This window comes from Apodemus sylvaticus, chromosome 1 (genome assembly GCF_947179515.1).
Source record: "Apodemus sylvaticus chromosome 1, mApoSyl1.1, whole genome shotgun sequence".
Lineage (NCBI taxonomy): Eukaryota > Metazoa > Chordata > Mammalia > Rodentia > Muridae > Apodemus > Apodemus sylvaticus.
Window position 1 is genome coordinate 167,700,604 of NC_067472.1, and position 27,465 is coordinate 167,728,068.

At 48.3% G+C, this 27,465-nt stretch overlaps 1 protein-coding gene and 1 pseudogene across 2 annotated transcripts in view; one reads left to right on the plus strand and one right to left on the minus strand.

Moving 5' to 3' along the window:
* Nucleotides 1-474: 474 nt before the first annotated feature.
* Ptpn5 (protein tyrosine phosphatase non-receptor type 5) overlaps nucleotides 475-27,465 on the plus strand; it is a 39,262-nt gene continuing 12,271 nt past the window's right edge. Inside the window, exons 1-4 of one of the 2 annotated variants that reach the window (XM_052178670.1) lie at nucleotides 475-494; nucleotides 4,283-4,359; nucleotides 26,545-26,738; nucleotides 27,282-27,389. In XM_052178670.1, coding sequence (XP_052034630.1) covers nucleotides 475-494; nucleotides 4,283-4,359; nucleotides 26,545-26,738; nucleotides 27,282-27,389 — 399 coding nt within the window. The remainder of the gene's footprint in view (nucleotides 495-4,282; nucleotides 4,360-26,544; nucleotides 26,739-27,281; nucleotides 27,390-27,465) is intronic. The other variant, XM_052178678.1, reaches the window with a different exon arrangement.
* Nucleotides 21,455-21,663, minus strand: LOC127682308 (small nuclear ribonucleoprotein G-like; annotated as a pseudogene).

A 27,465-nucleotide genomic window follows, 5' to 3' on the forward strand; every position in this document is an offset into this window, starting at 1 on the left:
AGCTTGGTGGGATGGAAATAACATGAACTAGGTAGGCATTGGGAGTCCTGGGCGCAGAGCCTGTCTGTTCCCCGAGTTTGCTGCACGCATCATTCTGGTCTCTTTAGCTGCCAACAACGGAAACACTTCGTAACCCAGACAGTAAAGATACTTATTAGGAGCCTCAGAGCGTGACACAGGCGTGATGGGCAACTGAGCTCCGCTTCAGGGATCCTTCCTGTGACAGGAGGCAGACAGGGTTTTAGGTGAAGGGGCAGGTAACTCCTAACAAGAATTGAGGATGTGTTGAACTACCTGCAAACACTGTCCAGGTCATAACTGTGTGACCTGAGTTACTTCTCTGTGCCTCAGTTTCCCCCACCTTGGTGTTCTGAAGCTGGCCACTTTTTCTTTACATCTACAGTTTGCTTTTTGCTGAGGAAAATTCCTGGCCCTGGCCCCAGATGGCACCTCCCCTACCTGGATACCTAGGGAATGAAGTTTGAGGGAGCTAGGTGAGTGAGCACGTGTGTATGGTCTCTGGGGGGCACTGAACCTGCATATTCTGTGACCAGTGACTCATTTGCATAATGTGAGGAGCCTGGCCACCTCATTTCCATCGAGCTGGCATGAGGATGGCACTTCCAGCTCATCCTCTCCCACTGCATGCTAACCTTGCCGATCGCAGGCCTGCATGGTGGTCTACCAAGCTGTCCTTCTCTATGTTGAGGAGTTCCTAGCTAAATCCATTGTCCTATCAGAGACCCCAAAGCCACCTGGGAACCTGACGCTACCCTATTTTTGACCTTTAAAGTCCTTCAAAGGCTCAAGAGCAAGACTGGGTACCTGGAATGCATCAGGGGTAGAGGGCGGAAGGATGCTCCCACACCACTGAGGTGGATGGGGAAGGCAGGTGTATCGATCGCTAAGAGGCGTCAAAACAAAGTAAGCAACAAGAGAAGCATGAGGCAGGTGTGGGGAAGCCTGGAGGGTTTGGCTCTGACCTGGAAATTATGAAAACGCTCCATGAAAGAGGTGATGGCTGAGAAGAATACACAGGAGGAGTAGGTTGTGGCAGGAGCTGGAAAGAACATGGCGGCTTGAGGAACAGTGTGAACCAGTGAGAGCAATTCCATTTGGCAAATAGAGATGGCGGACAGGATGTTGAGACGGTGAAGGGCTTTGTGGTGATTGGGGAGGCATGTGAGCAGCCTGAGAGGGCAAGCAGGAAGTCCATGGTAAAGCGCGAGCCTATTATGATTCCCCACCCCCACCCCAGCTTCACACTTGGGTGTCATGGTCTCTCCCAGCTAAGCTTCCTCTTCTCATGTGGGGTCCTCCGTGTCACCTAAGACAGGTGCTTGCTCAGGCTCCTCTGCCTGCCTCACCGCATCTGCCATCTTTCTCTTCATAAGCACTGCACAAAGCCAGTACCTGCTCCAGGATGCCCACAGTAGCACCCAGCCACCTACTCTTAGGCAGAGGAACAAACAAACCCACTCCCTGATGTCCTTGAACAAGCCCCTGCTGGAACTTCCTCCAGCTCAGAGCAGTTATTTGCATCAGCACCATCAGCCCTGGGCTCCTAGGAGTTGGGCAAGTGGTCCAGGCTGGGTGTGTAACTATGTAACTATGCCTACAGACATGGCATAAAGGTACTAGTGATGATATCCAGGCTGCAAGAAGCTTGGGATATGAACCCCTTATTTACAGATGAAGGACGGGTCCAGCACAGAAAAACGATGGCCCAAAGTCCTCAGCTTGTGGGGATAACAGTTGTACTGGATCATAGTAACACCATTCACAAAAGCCCAAAGGCAGAGCCAATCGATGTGTCCATCAGCTGGACAATGTAATGCTGTCTGTCCATACAATGGGAGATTATTTACCCACCGAAAAGAATGAAGTACTGGCTGGTAACGGTCACCAGCTTGGATGTACCCTGAAGACATTATGCTGAGTGAAAGCAGCAAGACATGGAAGTCTCCACGTGTGATCCTACCTCCGTGAAATAGCCAGAATCGGCCATGGAAACACAAATAAAATCAAAGGTTGCCAGGGACTTAGGGAATGGAAAATGGAGTATGGCTCCTTAATAGATAGATAGATAGATGGGGTTTCCTTTGGGGAGATAAAAACGTGTTGTAACTAGATAATGCAGGTATTAGATGCCATGAGTTTATTCAGTGTACAATGATGGGTTTCATCCAGGTGTAGTAGTACACGCCTACACCATTCAGGGGCAGAGATAGGAAAATCAGGGGTTCAAGACCAACCTGAGCCGCATAACAACACTATCTCAATAAATAAAAATAAACATTAGAGGTTATGCTATGCAGACTTTATAACCAGATGCCACCTGCTGAATCCTGAGTCCCTCCCTCACACCTGTGCTGCTAGTTCCACCCCCCCCCCTCCTCCTGCAGACTTGCTGGACCCAGGCTGGCTCTGGGAGTCTCGTGCTACCTCTCAGTACAAGAAAGCCACACAGCCACGTGCAAGAAGGACTCCCCATCCTAGAGGCAGGGCTCGTGACTTCTGGGAGGAGTCTCACCTGCTTCCTCACGCTTCCAGTCAGTGCCCCAAGTGAAATATCTGTACTGCCCAAGTTCTCACTCCGGCAGCCTATCATCTACATAGAAATATCCTTTAGGAAGTAGCTCCAACCTTCCCTGTGGAGGACACTTCCTCCTCCCACAGACTTGAGGAGAACTCTCCCCTTGAGTGGAACTTATGTCCAGACATCAGTTAAAGAGAGAGATGCCATGACACACTCATGTTAGCACATCCAGCTCTTTGGTCCGATGGGAAGGTCCGATGGCTCGCTCAGCACCGCGTTGGACTGCCGGAGGTCTCGCTCACAGGGCTTGCTCGGCAAGCACATGTTGAAGGCACCTCATCATCTCTGAGGCTCTCTGCTTGTATGTGTGGCAATGGGAGGCCACTGAGTGAGTTGACACAGCAAGTTTTAGCAAGTGTTGCCCAGCTGACAGAGAAGGAGGAGGAGGAAAGGGTTGCCCACAGCAATCCACTCCATGCTGCTATTTCTGTTCCTGGTGAGCAAAGCGAAAGGCAATACCCAGAGGCAGGGCTTCTCTATGCTGTGTGAATGGACCACCTTGGCTTTGGAAATCTGCTCAAACTCCCGCCATCGTCGAGACACACAGCTCTGAGGGGGGCAGAGGCTGGAGTCCAGCACAGGGCAGAGCCAAATCTTGCTCCGTTTTCCTCCACAGTGTTGGGTGCTACTCTCTCTGCTTTTCTGACTATGAAATTAGTCATTTTCTAGGAAGCTTATTTATAGAGTCCACTGCATGCATGCAGCACTGAGCTATTCTAAACGTGGCTGGGGTGTGAAAGCAGGTGTGAGTCACTTGTGGGTCTCTGTCCAGATACCTTGGTTATCTTTCTGCCTAACATAGTCGTCCACTGACTTGGGGTATCTTCTATCTAGGGTACTCGGGATTGAGAGGTTGTTCTCAAACCCAATTCCCATGGCCCCCACTTCTGCATTCAAATGTGTGTGTGTGTGTGCGCGTGTGTGTGTGTGTGTGTGTGTGTGTGCGCGCGCGTGTGTGTGTGGGTGTGTGTGTGTGTGTGTGTGTGTGCGTGTGTGTGTGTGTGTGTGTGTGTGTGTGTGTGTCTCATCATCATCATCATCATCATCATCACTAACAAAGGAATTAGGATGGTGCAGCAGTAAGAGTTCCCAGCCTAACTTCAGCTTCACTCTGATGAGACCTTGGGCAAGTCACATAATCTGCTAAGCTTTGTTTGATGAACATTATTTCCTGGGGTCATGCTAAGGGCTCTGTTTCAGAGTCTCTGGAAGGTGAACCAGTCTTGTGGGAGAAAGGAGGAGAAGGAGGAGGTAGTGGTGAAAGTGATGATGATGATGATGATGATGATGAAGAAGATGATGATGGTGATGATGATGATGATGATGGTGATGATGATGATGATGAAGATGATGATGATGATGATGAAGATGATGATGATGATGATGATGATGGTGATGATGATGATGATGGTGATGATGATGATGATGAAGATGATGATGATGATGATGAAGATGATGATGATGATGATGATGATGGTGATGATATTATACAGAAGGCACCTGCAAAACCCTGCCTCTCTTCTAGAGCTTGACACCATAGGGCCTGTTCTTTCCCATGGGTCCCCCTGATAAGGTGGATCTAATCAAAGGGACACTGAAGGAGGCATTTTTTTCATCTTTGCTAAAGGCTGGGGCTCAACCCTGGTCCACCAACTTCCCCTAACAATTTCTCTCCCTCTGCAGGAGTGAAAGAGAGAGCCAGGCTGCTGATGACTCCGAGGGAGGGACCCCGGACATGTGCTGTAGTGAGAGGCTGTTGGGTAAGTGTCCTCCGCACTCCTATGACTCAAGATCTCAGACTTGGTGAAGAGGTGGCACTTGACACAGACCCAGAGGCCTGGCTGGCTTTGAACTTACTATTCCAAGGTATCTGTCGAGCGGGGGATTTGTTTCTCAAACATTGAGTGTCTTTCTGACCTAGTGCCATTGGGGCAGCTCTGTCTCCTCTGGGAGAAAGAGCAGACAGGGTCAAGTTATGCTTAGAGGTAGAAAGGAAGAGAGTAGGCCGGGGGCCTGGCACAGGGAGAGAGCTGATGTGTCAGCGAAGGCCTCAGAAGCAATGGAGAAAATTTGAAACCAGATGATAGGATCTGAGCTGAGGGTGGCCAAGCAGCCTGCAGAGAAGCCTGGCTAGAAATCAGAGCCTGCCTTTGGAGTGCCGGCGACCACAGATGTGGGAGTCTGCCCAGCCATTTGAACCCCCGTTGTGGTTGTCACCATGGAGATGGCCAGGGCACGTGCCCACAGGGTGGCAGCATGGCCCACCAGTTGTGGACCACATCCCTGGTCAAGGTAAACTGCCTCCGAAGGAAAGGTGCAGGGAAGACAGCGAAGGTGGTTTTATTAGCATTTCATATGTTTCAATTCTTTTCCTCATAACAAGTGTCCTTGCGGCAATGTTACAAAATAAAGGCAGGTGAAACCAATGAAAACTTGCCACACCTTTGTCACGCAGCCTACGTTTCCATCTCCTTCACCCAAATGTTTGTTTCAAAAATAGCCATTTGAGTTCTAACTTTGAAGGCACAAAACCTGTGGTGTCTGAGAAACCTCGTGATCATGCAAGGTAGGAAGCTCTAAAATGCAGTCTCCGTGTGACATTTAAGATTGGCATTGGAAAGAAACAGATATGACTCTGAAGCAGTGACTTCAAAATAAGCAATGACAGCTTCTGTTGCCCACCCGTCCCCATGTCCCTGAGTCCCTGAAGCTCCTCTAGCAGCCTGAGCCTTTGCTGCTGTCTGCACTTATCCTGTAGGGGGCGCCCTTGCAGACCATGGTCTCCTAGGTCTCCTAGGGTGGATGCAGCTCATAGAAGGCATTCTGCTGGCGACCAGAGGAGCTAATTGGAAAGAAAGAATTGTCTGAAGGATTATGAAAGCTGGGTACCTGAGGGGCCACTGTGTGCCAGAGGGGGAGGGGTGGCAGATCCATCCTGCATATTTTAGCGTGATGGCACAAGTCCAATACATAGACATGAAAGATCTGGGCCCACAGGATGAAGAGCTTAGCTTCCTGACTTTCAGAGTGGTCCAGTCATAGAGCTGATGATTCCAGAGGAGGGAAATGAGTGTCCCATCACTGGAGGCATCCAAGTGCTAGAAGATAAGCAATGGAGAGGAAATTTCCACAGTGGGTGGGGGATCTCAGTGACATCAAAGTCTCTTTCAACTATTAAACACTTCTGTGATTCAGATATGAGTCATAGAATTCGGAGATGATTCTACAACCAGAGATGACCCCGCTGGCTAGAAAATATCCGCGGAAAGTAGGACATAATGTATAGGAAGCCAGGGAGGAGCACAGTGTGGAGGGAAGAGCACAGGGCTTGGCATTTGGGTCTGGCTCTGCTATTTACAGGCTGTGTATTTATGGGCGAGTCATTTAACCTGACTGGACCTGCCTCCAGCCCGTCACCTGAGAATAGAAAGAACAGCATGAATATTCATCTTCACACAGGTCCTGGGAGAGTAAAAAGATGTGACCCACTCATTGGTTCTGCAAGAACATTTATTGAGCACCTACTACGTCTCAGGTACTGCATTGGGAGCTGGGACATAGTGGTAGATGAAACACAGTCCCTACCTTAATAAAGGTTCATGGACAGGTTCTGTGCTGGTCCGATTCTGGAAAATGGGGCAAAGCCACAGCAGAGAGGTTACAGTAAGAAGCACAACACGTTTAATTCTAACTCTCCTCCCCCAGAGCCGGCAAACAATGTGGAATGGAAGAGGAGATTAGTCATCTCCATTGAAGCTGGCACGTTGCCTGCCTTATGCAATACTCAGGAAGTTGGTATCATTTACTGCCCCCATCTCACAGATGACAGGACCAAGGCCCAGGGAAGTTGGGCTTTCTTCCCAAATTCCCTTAGCTGGTTGACGTTTGGGAAACAAAGACTCAGTCCAGCCATTCCTGAGCCAGTGACCTCGCCGCTGCCCTGGTCTACCTGCACCGTCTCCACAGAGTCAGTGTTGTCTATAGATCTGTAGATCGACTAAGAAAGAGTGAAGGGATGCTTGTCCCCACGGGAGGATTTAGGCAGTGTCACTGTGCCTGTCTCCCTCTGTGTCCTACTTCTGGAAAACCCTATCCGCCAAGGGCCAGGAAGGTGTGTGCCCTCTAGATACCCACGATGCCAGGCAAATATGCTATTGTAATGATTATTTGTGTTTTTGAGCTTTATTTATCATGAACTCTTTAAGGCAAGGCCCACTCTGTCTCACTTCTGTGTCCTCCACGCCCAGCATTCACTCATGTATTCATTTATTCACCATTACCTGAGCACCTACATGTGATTGGCACCGTAATAGTTTCAGGAGACACAAAAGAAAGCTAAACTGAGAAAGCACCTATGCCATAAGACTGTATATTATGCCTTAAGAGTGGAACTTCAGGCCTAGAGAGATGACTCACCTGTTAAGATCACTGGCTGTCCTTCCAGAGGGTCCAGGTTCAAGTCTAGTACCCACAGGGAGGCTCACAAATTGTCTGCACCTCCAGATACTCCATGACCTCTGCAGGCATGTAGTATACAGACATACATGGAAACAAAAATCCATATACATTAAATAAATTAATTTAAAGAAAGAAGGGTGGGATTCTGGTCTTAAACCTGGCTCAGTCACTAATCAGAGAGGTATCTTCCTGCATCTGCTATCTATAAAGTGTCAAGATTAATCTTTGCAGGGCTGGAGAGATAGCTCAGCAGCTAAGAGCACTGGCTGCTCTTCCTGAGGAGCTGGGGTCATTTTCCAGCACTCACATAGCAGCCACAGCTGTCTGTAACCTCAGCTCCAGGAGCCCCAACACCCTCACAGAGGCACACATGTAGGCAAAATATCAATGCCCATAAAATAATTTTAAAAAAATAAAACATTTTTTTAAAAATGAATCTTTGGTGCCATATAGGATTGCTGGTTGGCTCAGTGAATTAATAGAGAGCTGAGGTCATCCGCAAGCATCTACTGTAGAGGGAAGACAGGCAACACATAAGGAAGGGGGAATCATGGGCAAACAATGGAATGGCCATAGGAAAAGATGAAAGCTAAGCAGAGGGAGTGGGGAAGAACTGGAAGGTGGTTTAGCACTGCGATCATGCAGCGCTGATCCTGGTGTGAAATATATTGCCACAAAGGCTGGTCATCCAGATCTGCTGACCTAAATGGCAACCTGGACATAAAACAGACAAATGTACAGAGGCCAAGAGCGCTGGGGTGCTGGGCCTCAGGGAGAGCCCATAGACACTGTGAGCAATTGCATAATGAGGATAATGGTATAAGAATACAGCCCCAAGTAGTCTCTCTCCCTCCCTACTGCCTTCCCTGCTGGGCAAAGATACAGGCAGAGTGAGGGCCAGCCAGGCCCGGTGACTCATCCATTCCCACACAAACTTCAGAGTGGGGTGACATGGCCAACACTCAGAGCCTCGGTCACCCAGACCTGAGCCAGCATGAGGCAGGTCATATAGACCTCTTAGATAATGCTCCCTGGAGTGAAGATGTCTTTAGGCATCACAAGTAATCCGGAAGCCCACAGCTGCCTTCAAAAGCGGGTAGGCTGCTCACACCCTCCAGGGCAACTCCCACATGCGCTCACACACTTGTGTTTGTTCTCATTTGACACAGCCGCATGCTCACACGCGCTCGCGCGCACACACACACACACATGCCCACACAGTCGCCCAAGCACGTGGCCTGCCTCAGACTCACGGGGCCCTGTGGGGGTGGACACGCACCTCCGGAGGACACGCACCTGCATGTCTCCTTCCTCTTGCATGCTCAGCTCGCTCAGCTCTGCAGTGACGGCTGCCTTCATCCACCATGCAAGTCCCCTGGCATCTAAAAGACACACCATCCCTCTCACTCTCTCTGGGTCTTTCCTGGGACTGCACCCTGACCTCCTCATGCGCACAAAGATCAGAAAGCACACTCCTTCCCTCTGCATCCCCTGTTCTACCCTTGCCATTTAGCAGCCTTGGTTGCAGAGACCATGGTTGGCACTTGGTGTAGACCTGTCACTCCATGCTTGTGCAGACATCTTTTCTTCCCCTCACACACACACTCTTCTCTCTTCCACTCCCCTGGTGACTCGCTTTACCTTCTCACAGTCACCCAAACACATGGGTACTTGCAAACCCACAGCCCCTGTCCTTGGGCGTGTAGGCGTTCACATTTGCATGGAAGCAAACAACACTGCTAATGGTGGGGCCTCTGTTCCTTCCCCCAGCCAGCATTGCCATGGCCCCAGCCTCAAACCCAACCGCCTCCTTCAAGTACACAGGAGTTAGAGAAGGCTGATGCCAGTGACGAGCGGGCCACAAGATCGAGTGACAACATTAAGTCTCACTTTCAGTGTCTCCAACGGGCAGACTCTTGGACAAGCTGACTCCTAAGATTTACAAGAACAGAGATCACAAGTGAGGTCTTTAATGGTATACCACCCCCCAGTCAATCTCTCGAGGCAAGGGCCCTTGCATGTGTGCACATAGGCACATCACCCTGTATAACCTATCGTGGTCCACAGTTCCCCTCAATCAGTATGCACCCTCAAAACCATGCTCCTGAGGGGGAAACCTTCTAAGTATCAGGTCATGATAAAAGGGAATTCTGAAGACATCTTTATCAGAGTACTGCCTGAGAAGAAGGCATGGACACCAGGTAGGTGCATGGGCACCTAGACCTTGTGAATTATTGGCCTAGAAGAATGGCGTGGCCTAATGAGAGGAAATGCAAGTCCCACGTCTAAGAATGTCATTGCTTTTGAGACCAAGGTGCCCCAGAGAGCCCCTATAGCTGACTAGACTCGTGATTGTCTCAGCTACCCTTAGAGTTAAGTGTTTGATGTTAACCTGGGTTCACACAAGGTTTCAAGTATACAGTGAAGGCCCAGAACTTGTCCTATGGGTAGGGACAGAGATGACTTCTTGGGTGGGTAGCTATGAGCCCTGCTTCCATCTTCAGTCTTAAAGGCAGATCCCAGCCCAGAACTGGACACAGTCGATATGTAGGTTGACCAATGTTCAGTGGATTATCGTCTGCAGCCAGGGAATTGATCTTGGTCTCAACAAGAAGCAATTGCTTATCCTGGGTACCACTTTATGGAATAGAGGAAATTGAGGCCTGTACTAACAAAGGCTTGCTCATCCTAACTCCGCAGTGACCCCTACTCCCTTTCTGCTGGGTTTTATTTCTTTGTTAGATTGATGTTTCTGTTTTCATTTAGGGCTTCTAATACATTTAGAGATGTTTACACTGACATAATTTGAGCCTTTGGGCCATTACAAACAAAGCACTGTTAGGATGTGCTAAGACACTAATGGAGTGACATTTTATAATATCATTGCCTTGAGAAGAGGCCCTGGCCAGGTATCTACTAGTGAGCAGTGGTAGAGCTTCACTATTTTCTGACACCAAGATAGAAATGAGAGCAGAGACCGAGGAGGCCGAGCCTTGACATGCTTTGGGTAGGTAGACAGACCTGGGTTCGAGTTTCAGCTCTGCCACTAACCGGCACCACAGCCTTAGGTAGATCATCTGAGTTGACCTCAAATTTCACATTCTCTAATCTACAGATGGTGATAGAAATAAGATATAAGGTTACAGTAACTAGTGACTTAATAGATTGAAAGTGTTTATTGCACAGTACTCTGTAAATGGTAGCTAATAACGGTGGTGATCATTCCAGAACAGGAAGCATGAACAGAAAAGAACTCTTTCATTTTTATACCCTGCTCCAGGGCTCAAACTTCAAGTTCTGGCCAGTCCTTTGGCAGCATAGCTTCCATGACTGTCCACCACAGGCCTGAGAGTTCACAGAGCCAACATAGCCTCAGACAAGAGTATTGTTGCAAAGTCTGGTAGGAAAGGGACCAGCATTGGTAAGAGAACAGGGGCAGACATGGCTGTAAGATCATAGGGAGTTACCTAGATGTGCAGAGACACTAGAAAGTCTCAGCAGCTGCTGCCCCCACAGAGGTGGATGCCAAAGCCCATTGAGATAGGTGAGAATTCGTCACATTCCCAAGACGTGTGGGGACAGATGCTCTTCTTTTCTGTCCCATGTCCAGCTATCATAACTCTCGATATGTTCTTTATAACCTGCTCGTAAACCGTGCCTTTTCAACCTTATCCTTTGACTCCCGCTCATTTCTTCTTTGCAGATCTCAGCATCTGTTTTACTTAGATATTGCTGCCTTTGTCTCAAAACTTAGTGGCTTCAGAGACCATTTTAACCTGCTCAAAAGCTAAAGCTCAAACAAGAATCTGCCAAGTAGGCTGGGCTGTGGCGACCCATGCCTTTAATCCCAGCACTTGGGAAGCAGAGGCAGGCAGATTTCTGAGTTTGAGGCCAGCCTGGTCTACAGAGTGAGTTCCAGGGCTACACAGAGAAACTCTGTCTCAAAAAAAAAAAAATTCCTCCAGGTGTTGTTCTGTTCCATATTTGCGGAGGTAATCCACTGGGCTGCGTTCACCTGTTGCTGACCGGGGAAATCATCTCCAAGAAAACTTTTCTTATATACCTGGTGCCTAGGTCTCTGCCATGTGACTTCATCTCTCTCTAGTTAGCCTGGGTTACCTCCCAGCATGGTAGTCGCGAGTACATGGACTTCTCATAGAGCAGCTGACTTCTGAGACAGAACACTCCAAGAGGGTGGAAACTGAAGTTTCCTGTTTCCTAAGCCTCAGAAACGATAGTATTATTTTGATTGACTGATCAGGGCTAGCCACACTCTCATCCCAGATTCGAGGAAAGGAAGAAACATGATTCCTCTTGATGGACCGAGTCCAGGAACCTACACCCCTCTCATCTGCCATAGCACACTTCACCACCTCCTCTGCTCCTCTTACATTGCTTTCTTTCTTAAATATCAACTCCTTTCCCCCACTTCCCACCCCATTGTTTTTCCAACCCTTTCCTTATTTCAACGGCACACTTCAGCATATCTTATGTCTTTGGCTCTTCTCCCTGCTTGCAAGAAGCATGGCTGCATGTAGACTCACCCCCAACACTTGTAAGGCCACTGTGTGCTATATCAGAATAATTTAAAGTTGGAAATAAAGTCAATACACTTTGAGATGGAATATTTTACATCCTTCTACCTGGACAATATTCATCGGTGAGGAGTTGGAAAGCCGGGTTCGTAAATTAAGCCAGGAGATCATTATGACTCCTTGGCATTCTGCATTAAGATTCAAGGTTTGAGCCAGGCGGTGGTGGCACACACCTTTAATTCCAGCACTTGGGAGGCAGAGGCAGGCAGATTTCTGAGTTGGAGGCCAGCCTGGTCTACAGAGTGAGTTCCAGGACAGCCAGGGCTACACAGAGAAACCCTATCTCAAAAACAAAAAAAAAAAAAAGATTCAAGGTTTAGAGAAAACCCAAAGCAGCCTAGCTGACTGGCTCTGTCCACTGCAAGGATGCTCACGCACACCTATGTGCAGAGGAGCTCTGGTCCATGCATCTGAGCCCCAAGCATGCCTTCTGCAAAGCAGAAATGCACACATCAGAAAACAAGACGAGAGAACATCATGCTCAACAGCCAGACTCAGGCCAGTACATACAGAGAAGCTTTAGATTTGGGTAGAAAGGAGGAAATAAACATCTTTTTGGCTTCCTGGAACCCATCACTTGTAAGAAGGATACCTAGTAAAAGAGGAAAGCAGAGTCCTTAGACATAAGGACAAACCAAGAGCCATTTTCCTGATGTAATGGCAGTGCTGATCACATCTGCCCAGGTGCTGGGCATCATTCTCATAGCTGGACCAGGACAAGCCCCTGCACCACGCCAGCCCCCAGGTCACTCTCCTACACTGGAGAGCAGGGAAATTGGTCTCCTGTAGCAGATGTGCGGCCACGGTGAGCTGGTGTGTGCATGGAGCGTGTGAGCCACAGTCTATTCACTGTATCTGATTTCTATTGTTAGCTTCAGACCCGGATATGAATCTGAGCCCTTCCTTTTTAAAGATTTGGATCCTGAACAAATCATTTCACGTCTCTAAACATCTGCCCACCCCCACTCAGGCTGTGGCTGACTGTGACTGTTAAGAAAGATTGTCTTCTTTTTTTCCCCAAATTCCAGTTGACTATCACCTTGCTTAAAACAGGCCATTTCTGATGCAGCAAGATAGATTGTCAAATTAAGGTGCTTGCTGCCAAATCTCATGACCTAAATTCAATCCCAGGAAACTACATTGGGGGGGGGGGGAAGAGAGAGAGAGAGAGAGAGAGAGAGCGAGAGAGAGACCCACTCCTGCAAGGTGCCCTCTGACTTCCACACACGTGCAAACACACATTCAAAAAAGGTACTTAATTAATTAAAATATGAATTTTTAAGAGACCATTTATCCATCACAAACAAGGCCATTTGGGATTGCACTTCTTCTGTCCACCCAGTTCCAGCCTCTACCAGCCCACACCAGTGCTCCTAGGTACACCGTAGCCATACCCAGACAAGAGGATCTAAGTCCAGCCTGCTGTCATCTCAGGAAGCCTGTCATTTCAGAAAGGGGTAAGGTTGCCTGTGTTAGACAAATTTTATTGCACCCGTTACCAAGAAACTTTACAGCTTAAAACATTCATTATCTTACTATTTGTTTAAGTCAGGAGCCCAGGGATGATTTAAAGGGCTTATGGTTCTGGCATAGCCTTTCAGAGCATCTCAAAATGTTGGCCATGGTACAGTAATCTCAAAACTTAACTGAAGCCAAACATCTGCTTTATCTAAATTCACCCACAGCTGTTAACCTGTTGGTCTTGGTTCCCTTCAAGCAGACCCTCCCATAGTGACCCAATAAGGACACTGGTTCCCCCAGTGGGGTGCCTCCAGAGCACATGCCATGCAGGAGAGAGCACCCCAGATGGAAGTCACAGTCTCTTCTAACCTTATCAGAGAAGTGATATGCTTCACTCCTGCTGTGTGCTTTTGGCCACAGAGCCTAACATGGCCACCATGCGGGAGAGACTGTGCAGGATTATGAATACCAGGAGGCAGGGCCATTGAGGGCTACCTTGGGGAGTGTCTACTACATTGCTTAAAAGATGAATAATTAAATCTGAAAAGCTTTTAACAAAGCTTAATATAACTATCACCCTCCATCCAGCTTCAGTTTCAACCCACTAGAATATTTCTGTATACTTCCTTCTTTACATCTTTCAGTGTTCAATTTGCATGTTAAATTCTATATAATTGTATATATGGGCTAGTGTGCCATCAATCTTAAAACATAAATATAAAATGTCCATCTCTTAACATAGTTAAATCCTTATAATCCCAAGAGATAGAGTCTTAGGATGTACCAATTAACCATTCCAAAATGCTAATTAAACGGTAGTTGTAGGTTGAGGGGGGCACCCCTTATCCCTGCCTGCTTTGTTGGCAGACCCCAAACCTGGGACTTACCCAAGCCCTTGAATCCTAATGGGGGCTGGTTAATCCTATGAGACCTCTGTAGAGAAAGCTGACCAAAAACAAAAACATGGCATCCTGTTTCCCTATAGAAAACCTACAAAATGACTCAGAGGCCTTGTTGGCAAGCCCACTTTGATAATGGGAGATTCAAAGGCTCCTTGACAATCGTCTGTGCTGCAACCAGACCCATATGCCTTTCCTTCTGGGAGGTGTCAGTTCCCAAGCAGGACCTCTCTCCAGCTCCCTCAGCTTTAGGAGACAGAACTAAAGGCCCTGCCTGTCCTGTTTTCTCTGTAGACACCAGACCAAGTTCTACTTCAGTGGTTTGATTTCTAGTTTCCTTAGAGGTCAAAAGGATGTTAAGAGTTTCCAGCACAGCAGGCCGTGCTTCTTCAGTGGTCCACATGAGGCCCCGGTCTGGCTTCCTGAACTTGCTTCCTTTTCTCTCTGCTGTGCCCGCTATACATAGTTCATGTGTCTAACGTTCTTTTTTTTTTTTCCGAGACAGGGTTTCTCTATGTAGCCCTTAGCCCCAGCTGTCCTGGAACTCACTCTGTAGACCAGGCTGGCCTTGAACTCAGAAATCCACCTGTCTCTGCCTCCCAAGTGCTGGGATTAAAGGCATCCAACATTCAGTCTTATTCCAGCCCTTGCTGAATAATTTCAACAACATATCACACTATTTTTAAATTGTGTATATTGAATAGACAGTCTATGTCTTACAATGGCGGGAACTAAAGTCTTTTCTGACTTGAAGGTGAAGCAGTAGAAACAGAACTTCGAATTTCGATCCTCTCCCATATTAGCAACACACAGTGTGCTCCTCCAACAGGGCGCTGGCTGATGCTTCCGGTTGTCAGCTCAGCAGGGTAAATCACGGAGGTTCTGCCTGACTGCTAAGCTTGCTTTTCAGCTGGTCGGGTGGGATAAAAGTATGTCTACTTAGGATCTTTTCAACTTGTACTGAGTTTCTTGGGCAGGAACTCCATCCTAGGTCAAGTGTTCCTGCTTCGTGTTGGATCTCAATTTGTTACCTGGTATCATACGTGATTCTAAGCTCTGCCACGGTGTCATGTGTGGCTTGGTATTTTGCTCCTAACGAATGCAAATGCTCTCTTTATGTGCCTGACCATTGGGCCTTCCTTCCCCTCCAGTAACGGCCATCCAGACACACCATCTCCTCCATCACTCCATCAATAACACAGGAGAGAAAAATGGGAGGAGAAAAATTACTCCTCCCTCACAGAGATGGTTCAGGTTTTGGTTTTGGTTTTGTGTGTTTGTTTTGTTTTTTGTCAACTTGACACAGCTGGAGTCAGTTGTCTGAGAAGAGGAAATCTCCTGTTGAGAGACTGTCTCCCTCAGATTCTCTGTAGGTAAATCTGTGGAGCTGTTTGATCAATGATTGTTGTGGAAGGACCCAGCCCACTGTGGGCGGTACCACCCCAGGCAGGTGGTCCTAGACTGTAGCAATAAGCCAAAACCAGCCCTTCAGGAGGCCCCCATGCACTGCCTGTGAAAACAGCTTCAGCTTCTGCCTCCAGGTTCCTGTCTTGACCTCCGTCCATAATAGACATACACTGTAAGATGAGATAAACCCTCTTCTCCTTGGGTTGCTTTTGGTCATAGTGTTTATCACAGCAGTATAAAGCAAACTAGAATACTCAGAGACTATGTACATATACATTTTTCTCCGAGCTTTGAGTCTGAGACCACACCCTCTGGTTTCAGACCAGCTCAACAGACAACGGGGAGGCAGGCCTTGCAGGCAGAAGCCTAAGGAACCAGGGCAGGCTAGACCATTTCTACTGGCCATGGTTAGGCCGTTTATCCTTTATCCTAAGATAAAAACAATAGACAGCCGTGGATTTGGATTTCTGAGGTCATTTAGCCGAAACTGCAGAAGATCTCCAAGCTAGGGCTTGGCCTGTCACTGCTGTGAGTCTTAGGCCTCCGTCTCTCAGGATACCCCCTGTGGAACCTATTTGCTGTCTCACTAATGAGGGGGCAACATGAAAGAATTGAGAGACAAACCTCAGAACCAGGGGGCAGTAGTGCACACCCGTAATCCCAACACTAAGGAGAGAAAGGCTGGGGATCCGGAGTTCAAGGTTAGCCTCAGCTACATAATGAGTTCAAGGACATTCTCAGGCTATATGGGACCCTGTCTCAAAAATAAAACAGTCTTACGCCCTGGACCTTTATTTCTTCATCTGGGAAATGATAAGGTCAAATGAGAAACTCTGATCTTCCGTGTGTCTTCGTGCTTAGATCTCAGGCCCTTAGGGTTCCTGGTACCCCATCACTCCAGGGTATCCAATGTCTGTTCCTTTGTTTCTCAGCATGGTGGCTGGCACCGAGAATGCACCCACAGAGTCCCACTGAGCCTCCACTCCGTGGAGTGCTGGGCCTTTGTGAGCAGCTGCAGAGCTGTTTGTAGTTTCACACAGAATCCTTCCATTATATCCTGCCCAAAGCGTACTTGAGTGGCATTTTGTTTTGAAAGTGTGTTAGCATTCTAGATTTAATTAACTGGCGGAGACAAAGCCTGGCTGTTTCCCTAAACCCTGTTCAGGCCCTGTTCAGGTCAGTGAGTCTACCCACTGACCCCAGCTCACAGCCAGCAGTCTCAAAGCCCCAGCCTACATCCAGGTGGGGCCCTCATTGTCCTCCTGGAGGCTCAGCTGGTAGATAAACAGGAAGTCCTTACTTACCTCAGCCCGCCTCCCTGCCCCACCTCTCGCCCACCTCATCTCTTACTTCTGGCTACCATCTACAGAGCATTCATGACCTGCTAGGTCCAGACTGAGCATTTGTGTGTTTTTACCTCACAGTATCCCAAAAGTCATACGAGATAGTGTTTGTACAACTGTCTTCTAGAGGAGAACTAGGTTCAGATTGTCATTCAGCCACTGTGTTTATCCAGGGTCAGGCATGTAGCAAACAACAAAGCTAGGCCTCAATCTGTAGCACTCTGAATCTTTAGGCTTCTAGCTGCTACAAGAAGCTGCCTGCCCAGAAGCCAGACTGGCTTCAGCCTCCCTTGAGTTTCCAGACACAGTTTCCCATCAGGCCCCCTTCCAGAGAGCAGACTCTCCTGTCTGTGAGCAGTAATCAGCCCATGTGTCCGCAGCAGACTAAGCAGTGTGTACCCTTGACCTCCGAGTTCCTACTTTAAGAGTCTTCTCTAATCAGAAAAGTCTGCCCACCGAGCGTCGTGATTGACTGTGCTGCAATCTAGGGTAACAGAGCCAGAATGAGAAGGCTTATGCTGTCACCAGGCCTCCTGGGTCTGTGTCCTGACCCTTCCATCCATGTGATGGCTTTGGGCAAGTGTCTTCTTTTGGACATCTTTCTTTTTCCTGAACTGTAAAAGAACAGTCCCATTACCTCTGTCATGCAGCCATTCGAGGACTTAGTAAGTGACCTCAGTGCTTGTAAAAAGGTCACCGAAGTCTCTTTCCACCAGGTAGCCAAATTTCATACAAGAAACCAGCAAGCACACGTAGGATTTCCATTTCCAGCCTGGCAACTTTGCATGTGGCCTTGCTTCTGCCTGGGATGGGGGCAAAGACCCCCACCTATTGGTGAAGGGACTGGGGAAGATTTACTCCTGCACAAACGACCACAGCAAGGCTCCACTCCTCGCCCGAGTCACGGGGCTGAGAATGGTGAATCCTGCATTCTGGTCCAGAATCATCTTCTCACGCCGAAAATAGTTTTCCTATTCTACCCCGTCCTGCCTGCCTGAGGAAACAGAGAGATGAATAAGATGTGGGTGATGGGGCTGGAGAGATGGCTCACTCTGGAAAACACTTGTTGTGTAAGTACGGAGACCTGAGTGTGGATCCCTAGAATCACAAAAACAAATTTAAATATATATGGCATCTGGTGCTTATAATCTCCCACCACCCCCCAGTCCTGGAGGAAGCAGAGAGAAGGGAGTCCACGGAGCTCACTGGCCAGCCAATCTAGACTAATCAGTGACACCTTGCCTCTAAAATAAGATAGACAGGGGCTGGAGATATGACTCAGTGGTTAAGAGCACTGATACCTCTTCCAGAGGTCCTGAGTTCAAATCCCAGCAACCACATGGTGGCTCACAACCATCTGTAATGGGATCCGATGCCCTCTTCTGGGGTGTCTGAAGACAGGTACAGTGTACTTATATATAATAAATCTTTTTTAAAAAAATCTAAAATAAGATAGACTGCACCCAGGTTGGCCCCTAGCATCTACACCGCTCACACAAATACAAGACGTAGGCCCTACTGTCAACCAGCTTACCGCCCACCATAGACTCCTCCCTCCACAGGCACGTGTTGTCCTGCTGTGCCTTTTGTGGATCTCGGTCTTGGTGTTCACTGGCTAGCAGGACTGATGGAGCAGAGATGTCAGGAGCCAGTGCACACTCCCCAAAACCTACGTCTACTGCCCATTGCCTTTGCAGAGAGGAACTAGAATTTTTTTTTCACCAGGATTTCTGGTGCTCCTAGACCCCTGCTGGCCTTTCACTTGCATGCATGAGTGTACACATACACACACACACACACACACATACACATGCACTCATGTGACTCTATTTCCTAAGGTGTTAGGAGGGGTTGAGAGTCAATACTCCTAAAGCTCTAGGAGCTGTATGAACTTGTGGTAACCACTCAGTCTGTTCCCAGAAGCTCAGCATGGTGGCTCCCATCTGTAATCCCAGATTTCGGGGGGGGGGGGGGGTGGAGGAGGGGCGGTGCGGGAAGATCAGGAGTCAAAGATCATCCTTGGCTATGTGAGGAGTTCAAAGCCAGCTTGGACTATAGGAAATGCTGTCCTAAAGGGGTGGAGGGTGTTGGCTCATAAGGTTTGGGGTAGCAGACAAGCCCCGAGCTTTGCCACTTGGCTACCTAGTGACCTGAGACAAGCCACGTCCCCAAGTTGCCCCTCGGTCTTTTCAGAGAAATTAACAGGCTGAGCCAAATAAGGCTCCCTGGCTGGATCAATAGTCAATGGCTTTGGAAACCTGATCAGGACTAAGTGTCATGCCCAGGTGGCAGGTGGTCTCCTGTGAACAGTAGAACGCCCTTAGCTGGGTAGTCACTGCTGGCCACTCTGAGAAAGGAGGAAAGCTGAATGGGACAGTCTCCCTCCGCACATCAGCAGGAGCAGGCTGAGCCAGGCTTCAGCTCCAGCTATGGTGGGCTGCTGCTGGAAACAGGCGGATGAGTCACTGGGGAGCCTCTGTGGTTCTCGGGCTCCACGGCGCCAGCCCCCGAGCAGCGGAACTGCAGAACTGAATGGTGTGATTTGAGAGCTGGGGTACAGGAGAGATCAGCGTGTCCTCGCATGCTCCAGATGACATCTGAGGCCTTTTTGCCTTCACTGTTTACCCCGGGTCTCAGAAGTGTTGGCCTAGGTTACTGATCCTGCCTCTCAGTCACTCTTCCCCTCCCTCCACATCACTCAATATCCTAGGATCCATCTGCCAAATATCATGCGCAAAAGCTGCACAGCACCCCTCCCCCAGGACAGCTGATAGGGTTTGAGGTTCCCACATGACCCTTTCCTAAGAAGTCATATGGCAAAAAGAAACCCTCCCTTAATGTCAGGAAGCCCTGGGTTCAAATCTCAGGTCTGCATTTATTCAGGAAAGGTACTTAACTTCTCTAAGGCGATGTTTCCTCAACTGGAAAAATCCCTTTCACCCCACTCGAGGCAAGCCTGTCAAGAGCCTCATATCAAATCGCCTGTAAGCAAGCAGCCTCTGAGTGGTGGGTTCATGTATCACAAAGCAACTGCCTTACTGTGAACTGCCGAAGCTAACCCTCCATCTGCCTCTCCCTGACAAATGGGGCCTAGTGATAACATCTGTCATAGAGAGGCCAATGCAACTACTTTGTAAACAGCACAGCCAGCCCAGGGAGGTGATGTCACCTTTCCCAGAAAATGATAGTGAGTGAGAGGGAGCACAAGACAATAAGAAGTGCCATTATCTCTAGAAGACGGACAAGAACCAAGAGAACTAATGGGCCAGGGCCCTGACATCTTCAGGGTCGCTACTAAATTCCCGGGGCCTGGCCCAGTTCTTGGCAAAGTAGGCATGCAGCAAATCCTTACTGAATGGCAGGGAAGCAAACCCTTGTGGTCCAAGCTCTTGGCATGTAAATTAGTGTGCACTGGATCCACACACAGATGAGCAGAGGCTAACGACGGGGATGGGGGTCCCAGTGCAGTTCTCCACATCTGCAATTTCAACGACTTTTTCTCAGGGATCCCCACTGCACTACCCACGCATGGAGATCAGGGCTTCTTAATGGGAGGTCTCAGGATCATACGCACAATACAGTGTATGTCTGATGGTGTAGCTAATCTGATCGTTTCTGGCCAGATTTTTTAATTGTAAAAAGATCTTATGTTTTATTTTATGCATGTGTGTATACATATTAACATTCATGCATGTGGTGCAGAGTCCAGAAGTATACATATCAGATCTGCAGCTAGAATTACAGGTAGTTGTGAGCCTCCTCGTGTAGGTGCTGAACCCTGGTCCTCTGAAAGAATAGTGAGTGTTCCTAGCCACTGAGCCATCGGGTTTTTTTTTTTTTTTTTTGGTCCCCATTTTTTTTAAATTTTCATATTATCATTAGTGTAGGGGGTGGGGAGAGAGAGTGAGAGAGAATGACACATGCGATCAGAGGACAACTTCATCAACTTGATTCTCTCCTTCTACCTTTATGTAGGTTCCAGGGATCAAACTCAGGTCACCAAGTTGTGTGGCAAGGACCTTAACACAGAGTCATCTAACTGGCCCCAGAAAATGACTTTACATAAACTCTGCTCTGAACGATGTACATCTGCCTGGCTCCTGGTAAATCTCATCATTTTGTTCATCGGAACCCGCAGAGACTTTTTCTTTAAACGCAGAGCCTTGGGCTAAAACTATACGGCTCAGCTAACAGAATGCCTCTCTTTGACGCACAAAGACTGGGGCTTGATCCCATCATCACATAAAATCAGGGCCAGTGACGTATGTCACTATCACCCCAGCACTTGAGAGGTAGAAGCAGGAGGATTAGAAATTCAAGTTCATTCTCAGCCACACCCTAAGTTTGCAGCCAACCTGTAACCCATGAGACTCTGTCTCAAAGGGACAATAATGTGTAAAGTCTCCTCCACCTTTGTCTCTGAGATCTCCATTCAGGGTCCCATCCTATACAGTTAGCCTGCCATTTCCTATATGCGAATATAATGGCCACAGGGTCTCAGAGGGGCTGGCCTGCCTTCTGAGTGGCTGTCACGTTAGATGCAGGGCCACGTGCACTACCATTCTCTATATCCCACATTTTTTCTTTTCTTTTTCTTTTTCTTTTTTTTGGGGGGGGATATATATCACCTAATTCTACATCACAAACAAACAGGCTTTGGGGGAGTGATGTGAACACACCGCTGAACACTGGTTAGACTCTTTCCAAGGCTTCCAACATGCTGATGCTGTTTCTTTGGATAACCACCATGTCGACATTGTCCTGCTGCCCGCTGGCTGCCATCTCCACACACTCATCATGAAGGGATCAAAGCCCCGCAGGATTCTTTGTACATGCCTGCCACCGTTTAATCTCAATGATAACTTCTTGTCCATAAACTTCTTCAGTTTGGGAGGGAGGGCTTTGCTCGTGTCGACTCCTCAGCGGTCTCGACACAACAGCGAAGGTAGAAGGTATTCCCCCACACTTCTAAGTGTGGATGGTGTCAGAGCCTGAAGCTTGAGAGTACTTACTAAGATTCGTAAGACCTGAACTCAGAATTCTTTGTTCCTTTTTTAGAATGTCTTTCTTGATACAAATAAGTAGACAGATAGATAGATACATACATACATACATACATACATACATAGATTCATAGATACATAGATAAATAGATATAGATAGATACATACATACATAAATAGATACATACATAGATACATAGATAGATACATAGATACATAGATACAGAGAACATAGATGCATAGATACATAGAACATAGATGCATAGATGCATAGATGCATAGATGCATAGATACATAGATACATAGATACATAGATATATAGATACATAGATACATAGATACAGAGAATATAGATGCATAGATACATAGAACATAGATGCATATATGCATAGATGCATAGATGCATAGATGCATAGATACATAGATACATAGATAGGAATTTAGGATATATAAATAAAATTACCTCTCCTCTCCCTCTCCTCCCCCCAAGACTGACATGGTAGCACACAACCTTGATCTAAGCACTTGGGAGGCAGAGGGAAGTGAATTCAAGGCCAGCCTAGTCTACATAGAGAGTTCTAGGCCAGCAGGGCTACACACTGGCACCCTTTCTCAATAAGTACACAAAGACTGCTGTTAACCCTTACTGTGCCTCAGATCATCACACTACCTGTGTGCAACAGCATCCCCTCTTCATCAGGGCTGCTCTGCCTTCTCCTGGGCGCATTACCTTCTCTTACAGTTAGTTTAAGGCTGATACGATCACACTGTGTGCAACCTCGCCTTTTCACACTCCAAACTTCCAAACTTTCTTTCCGTGCTATTAAATATTCATCCACAGAATCATAATATAATGGCTGCGTGATACTTTATGGCAGGCAAGTTTCATGCTCCTCAGACTGGAGCACATGTAACCCTGAGGGCAAAGCCACAGGATAAATGTCACCCGTCTTCCTGAAGCACAAATTTGATTCAAAACTTTGGGAGGGGAAAAAAAACATTTTAATATCAAAATGAGTACTATGCCACAGTGTACGTTAGAGAAAACCCATCATTTTTTAAAAAGAAAGCAACAAAGTCCTGATCTATGTGAGCTTAATGCTGTTATCCTCTGGGGTTAGAAACAGGTAAGAAAGAGATTCCGGTTCAAGTTCCTGTGCACACATATGCATAGGAAAAGGCCCAGGGAAGAGACACGACTCAAGGGCTGCAGCTTGAGCTAGCCTAAGAAGCCAGTGGTCCTGGCCTGCACCTTCCCACCCCTCTCTACATGACACCACCGTCAAATGTGTGCATGGGGGCCTTGCCCTTGAGAAATCGCTCTCCTACAGAGGAGGACACTCTTCCCACACAGTCCTGCTTCTAGCAGCAGCTTTTCCTCCTTTTGCACCAAGAATCAAACTGAACTTACCGGTCACCACAGTGAGCCACCGTCCTCTTTCCTTCTTAGGTCCCACCAGCACTCTGACATATCACCTATGCACATCCATTTGTTCTGGTTTTCCCGTGGAACTAGCAATCACTCGTTCCAAAGCAAGAACAGTAAGTATGACCTGCCACTTATCGGGTGCCCGCAACGTGCGTGTCAGGAAGTATACAAAGTCTTATCTATAGTATCTAAACTCTTCATAGCATCTCTGCAAACTATATATTATCTCCCCCACCACCACCACTACCACCTTATTGAGTAAAAGAAGAAAAGGAGGAGCCAGGCAGGGTGGCACACATCTTTAATCCCACACTTGAGAGATAGGCCGATCTCAAAGTTCAAGGTCAGAGATCTTCATAGTAAGTTCCAGGCCAGACAGAACTCCACCTGTCTCCAACATGCAAACAAACAAAAGGAATGGGGTAAAATAATATGGACTGTCCATCAGGCACTCATCCAGTCAATAGGTATCAAGCCTACACGCCAACAAACTGATATCACTCTGCCCTCGGGGACTTGTGGGTGAAGAGAGCCAGTGACGTTCTGCATGTCATTTTACCAACCATAGTGAGTGTAGTGTATCCACAGTCCCAAGTGACTGCCTCAAACTGAAACCATCTCTTCTTGACCAAACAGGCCACTTTGAGGGGGCGAAAAAAACAGCTCTTAGCCATTCTGCCCTTCATCTCCCCTTCATAAAAGAAAAGCCAGGGGGGGAGTGATGGCAACTTCCTAGGGATGCTGTGAATAATGAGTGAATTAATGCTTACCAGCACTCAGAACAGAGGCGTGCCAGGTATCTTGTGGTGGGCGGTAGTATAAAGGAAGGGCATGGGTAATGGGGCAGAACCTAGTTCCGGTGACATTTGTCAACCACAAGATGAATAGGGGTTTCCTAGGTGACACAGACAGTGGCAAAGGAGGGAGCAGGGTGTTGAAGGAATATTCTGGGTAGAAGGAATAATAATAGGCAAATATTAGGTACAGCAGCAGCTCACCTGGGAACCACAAAGCTACAGCTGGACCACAGCACCAAGGAACTTCCGGAGTCTGCAGCTGGCAGCAAGGAGCCTGTGATTTTAACAAGGCATCTCCAGGCCCGAAGTTCTTGCATAACCCTGTGCATCTAAGTCTGATGAGAGGCTGGGTAACGTTGAGTGAATGAACACATGTGCAGCTGTGTTGGCTTCACACGCTTCCCTTGTCAGCCAACAAATGCACGCATGCAAGTCCACATGTATTTCCCAATCGTCCTGCCCAGCTGGACATATCCACTTTGTCAGGCTCTTTCTTTTGGGTGGGATGCTAACCTGAGTTTGGATGGAAATTTCCAGCATCTGGAACTCAGTGAGGATGCTGTTCCTGGTTCCCCACACCATATCAGGATGCTCGGATCTAAGCTGGCATGTTAGAGGTGAAACTCCCTTTTGACTAGTCTTGATGGAAAACAACCTCCGGAATCAGGATAGAGCAGAGCCTCTGCCCTGCAGGCACAGGCAGAGGCACTCGGAGTACTTGGTGACAGCCTGTGCTGCCCCTGACAGGGTGTAGAGACTCAGTAAGAAAAGCAGGGTGGACTAAGGCTGTAGAGCAGTTAGTAAACTGGTTGCTGTGCATGCAACCAGGCCCTGGGTGTGGTCCCCAGCACCATATAAACCAAGCACGGTGGTACAAACCTGTAACCACAGCATTCCAGGAGACAGGAAGGGGGCTCGGGGGAGGGCATTGATCAGAAGTTCAAGGTCATCCTCAGCTACATAGTGAGTTTGAGGTCAGCCTGAGGAAGAAAGGGAGGAAAGAAGGAAGAAAGGAAGGAAGGAGGGAGGGAGGGAGAGAAGGAGGGAGGGAAAGGGGAGGGAGAAGGAGGGAGGAGGGAGGGAAGGAGGAGGAAGGGAGGGAAGGAGGAGGAAGGGAGGAGGGAGGGAGGAAAAGAAAAGGAAGAAAATGGAGCCAGGAGGATGAGTATGCAAATCTAACAGCCTGCGTTCAATCCCAGAACCCACATAGAAAAATTAAAAAGATGTTAAAATACCTCTGAAATCCCAGCATTTCTAAGGGGAGGTGGGCAGGGGACAGGAAGGAGGGTCAGCTGAGAGCATCTACAGCGCAGCACCGAAAAATGAGACTGCTTCAAGAGACATCCTTTCAGTAAGCCCGTGCACACATACTCTCAGTTAATATGCAGTTCTTTAAGCCAGGAACGCCTGGAGGGTGGGGAGAGATGGCTCTGCGGTTCGAAGCACTTGCTGCTCTCCCAGAGGACCTAAGTTTCGTCCCCAGCACCCACATCAGGCAGCTCGCAGCCGTCTGTAACTCTAGCTCCAGGGAGTCCAACGCCCCTGGCTCCCTTGGGTACCTGAGCTCATGTGCACATGCCCACACTCACACACATACGTCTACACATATTAAAAATAGTCATTGTTGAGGGCTGGACTTCAACATGGCCCAGCAGTTAAGAGCACTGACTGTTCTTCCAGAGGTTCTGAGTTCAATTCCTAGCAACCACATGGTGGCTCACAACCATCTTGTAATGGGATCTGATGCCTTCTTCTAGTGTGTCTGAAAACAGTGACCATGTACTCGTATACATTACATTAACAAGCCTTTAAATAATAATAATAATAATAATAATAATAATTGTCTTAAAAAGAAAGGCTAATAATGTTGAATACAGTCTCCATTTCTCAGATGGGTAAACTAAGGTTCAAAGAACAAGTACCCTAGGCTATACCAATTGCAGTCACACCGGAACTAGATGCCAGACAGCCATTATCTAGTCTCTCCAGAATTTCCTTCCATACTGCTCTGACTTCTGCTTCCTGATTTGATTAGTGTGGGGGTCTCAGGTGAGGAGTTGCACAGTCAGAATCACCCCAGGATTTTAGTCTTTCAGCCCCACTTGGAGCACATATTACAAAAGACAAAAATCGAGAGCAGGAGTGGGCGGATTGTTCAGGGTCATGGCCTGCTTATGCCGTATTCTTTATTCCCCCCCACACACCCCTTGCTTTTCTAATTGAGTTTGAGGTCCTTGTTTTTGTTTCCTTAAGAAATGGAAAAGAATGAAGCTGCGTAAATACAACGGTACTAACTCTGAAAACCCCTGCCATTTTAACTCTCTTACTGCAGAAATAAAAGAGAAATAATTTGTCCACCCACACGTAGCTCTTTCTGACGAAGGTAGGTGAATATTGCTTTGCTAATCGAGGGTGACTGCTGGAAGTGGGGCCTCTCTGACTGAGAGGAAAGCTACAGCAGCAACCCCAAAAGGAGCCAGACTACATAGGTCCACAGAGCCCTGAGCTCAGACAGAGCCCAGTCACCAACCCCTCCTGTCCCACCTTCCGCAGGCCTCCCCCAGCCGGTAGAGATGGAGGCACTGGACGAGGCTGAAGGACTCCCCAGCAAGCAGAAAGAGATGCCACCACCCCCGCCACCCTCACCGCCCTCTGAGCCAGCTCAGAAGCTGCCACCTCAAGGCGCTGGGAGCCACTCCCTCGCCGTCAGAAGCAGCGTGTGCCTGTTTGCTGCTTCTCAGTTCCTGGTAAGGATGTCACGGGCCTCACCAAGCCGGGAGAGAGAGGGTGGGTTGAGGGATAGCCTTCTCTTTCTCCCAAAGATGGCTGCCTGGGGAGGTTGAGGGATGAGGACCTTTCTGGTGACCTCGGTTACTTCAAGTCTTCATGACTGGAGTGAAGGGAAGGCTGGAGTTCTGAACTACAATCTCAGGAATTAATTTCCTCATATCCTGCCAACCCTAATGCCTAACTAAAAATCCTGGGTCCCTGAGCCCCGTGTCCTACAGAGTTCTCTCTGAAGACTTCCTGCCTAAGGAGGCCTTTCTGGAAGACACCCCCCCTTCTGTGTGTACCTGTGGGGTCTCCTGTGGGGGGAGGGCTGTCTCAGTTACCTGTGATTAGCTTTTTTCTGAAGAGCCCTGAGGCCTCCTCTGGGTGCGCCACCCTTCCCTCCACTGCCCAGTCTGAGAGGCTCAGGAGTTTCCTGGGGGCTGAAGGTGAGCTCTTCAGGGCAGTAGAGGGGCAGAGGGCGGCAGCTGTGCACTCAGTCTGCACCCTGACTGCCCCAGCTTGCCTGTGGGGTGCTCTGGCTCAGTGGCTATGGCCGCTCCTGGCTGCAGACTACCACAGACCTCATCTCCTCCTCGCTCAGAGTGTTGAACCATCTGGGACCTGCGGTGAGTAAACTCTGGGGGACCCCTAGGACAGCGAGCGGGATGGAGTGGGTTAAGCTGGGGTTCCCATTCCCACCCT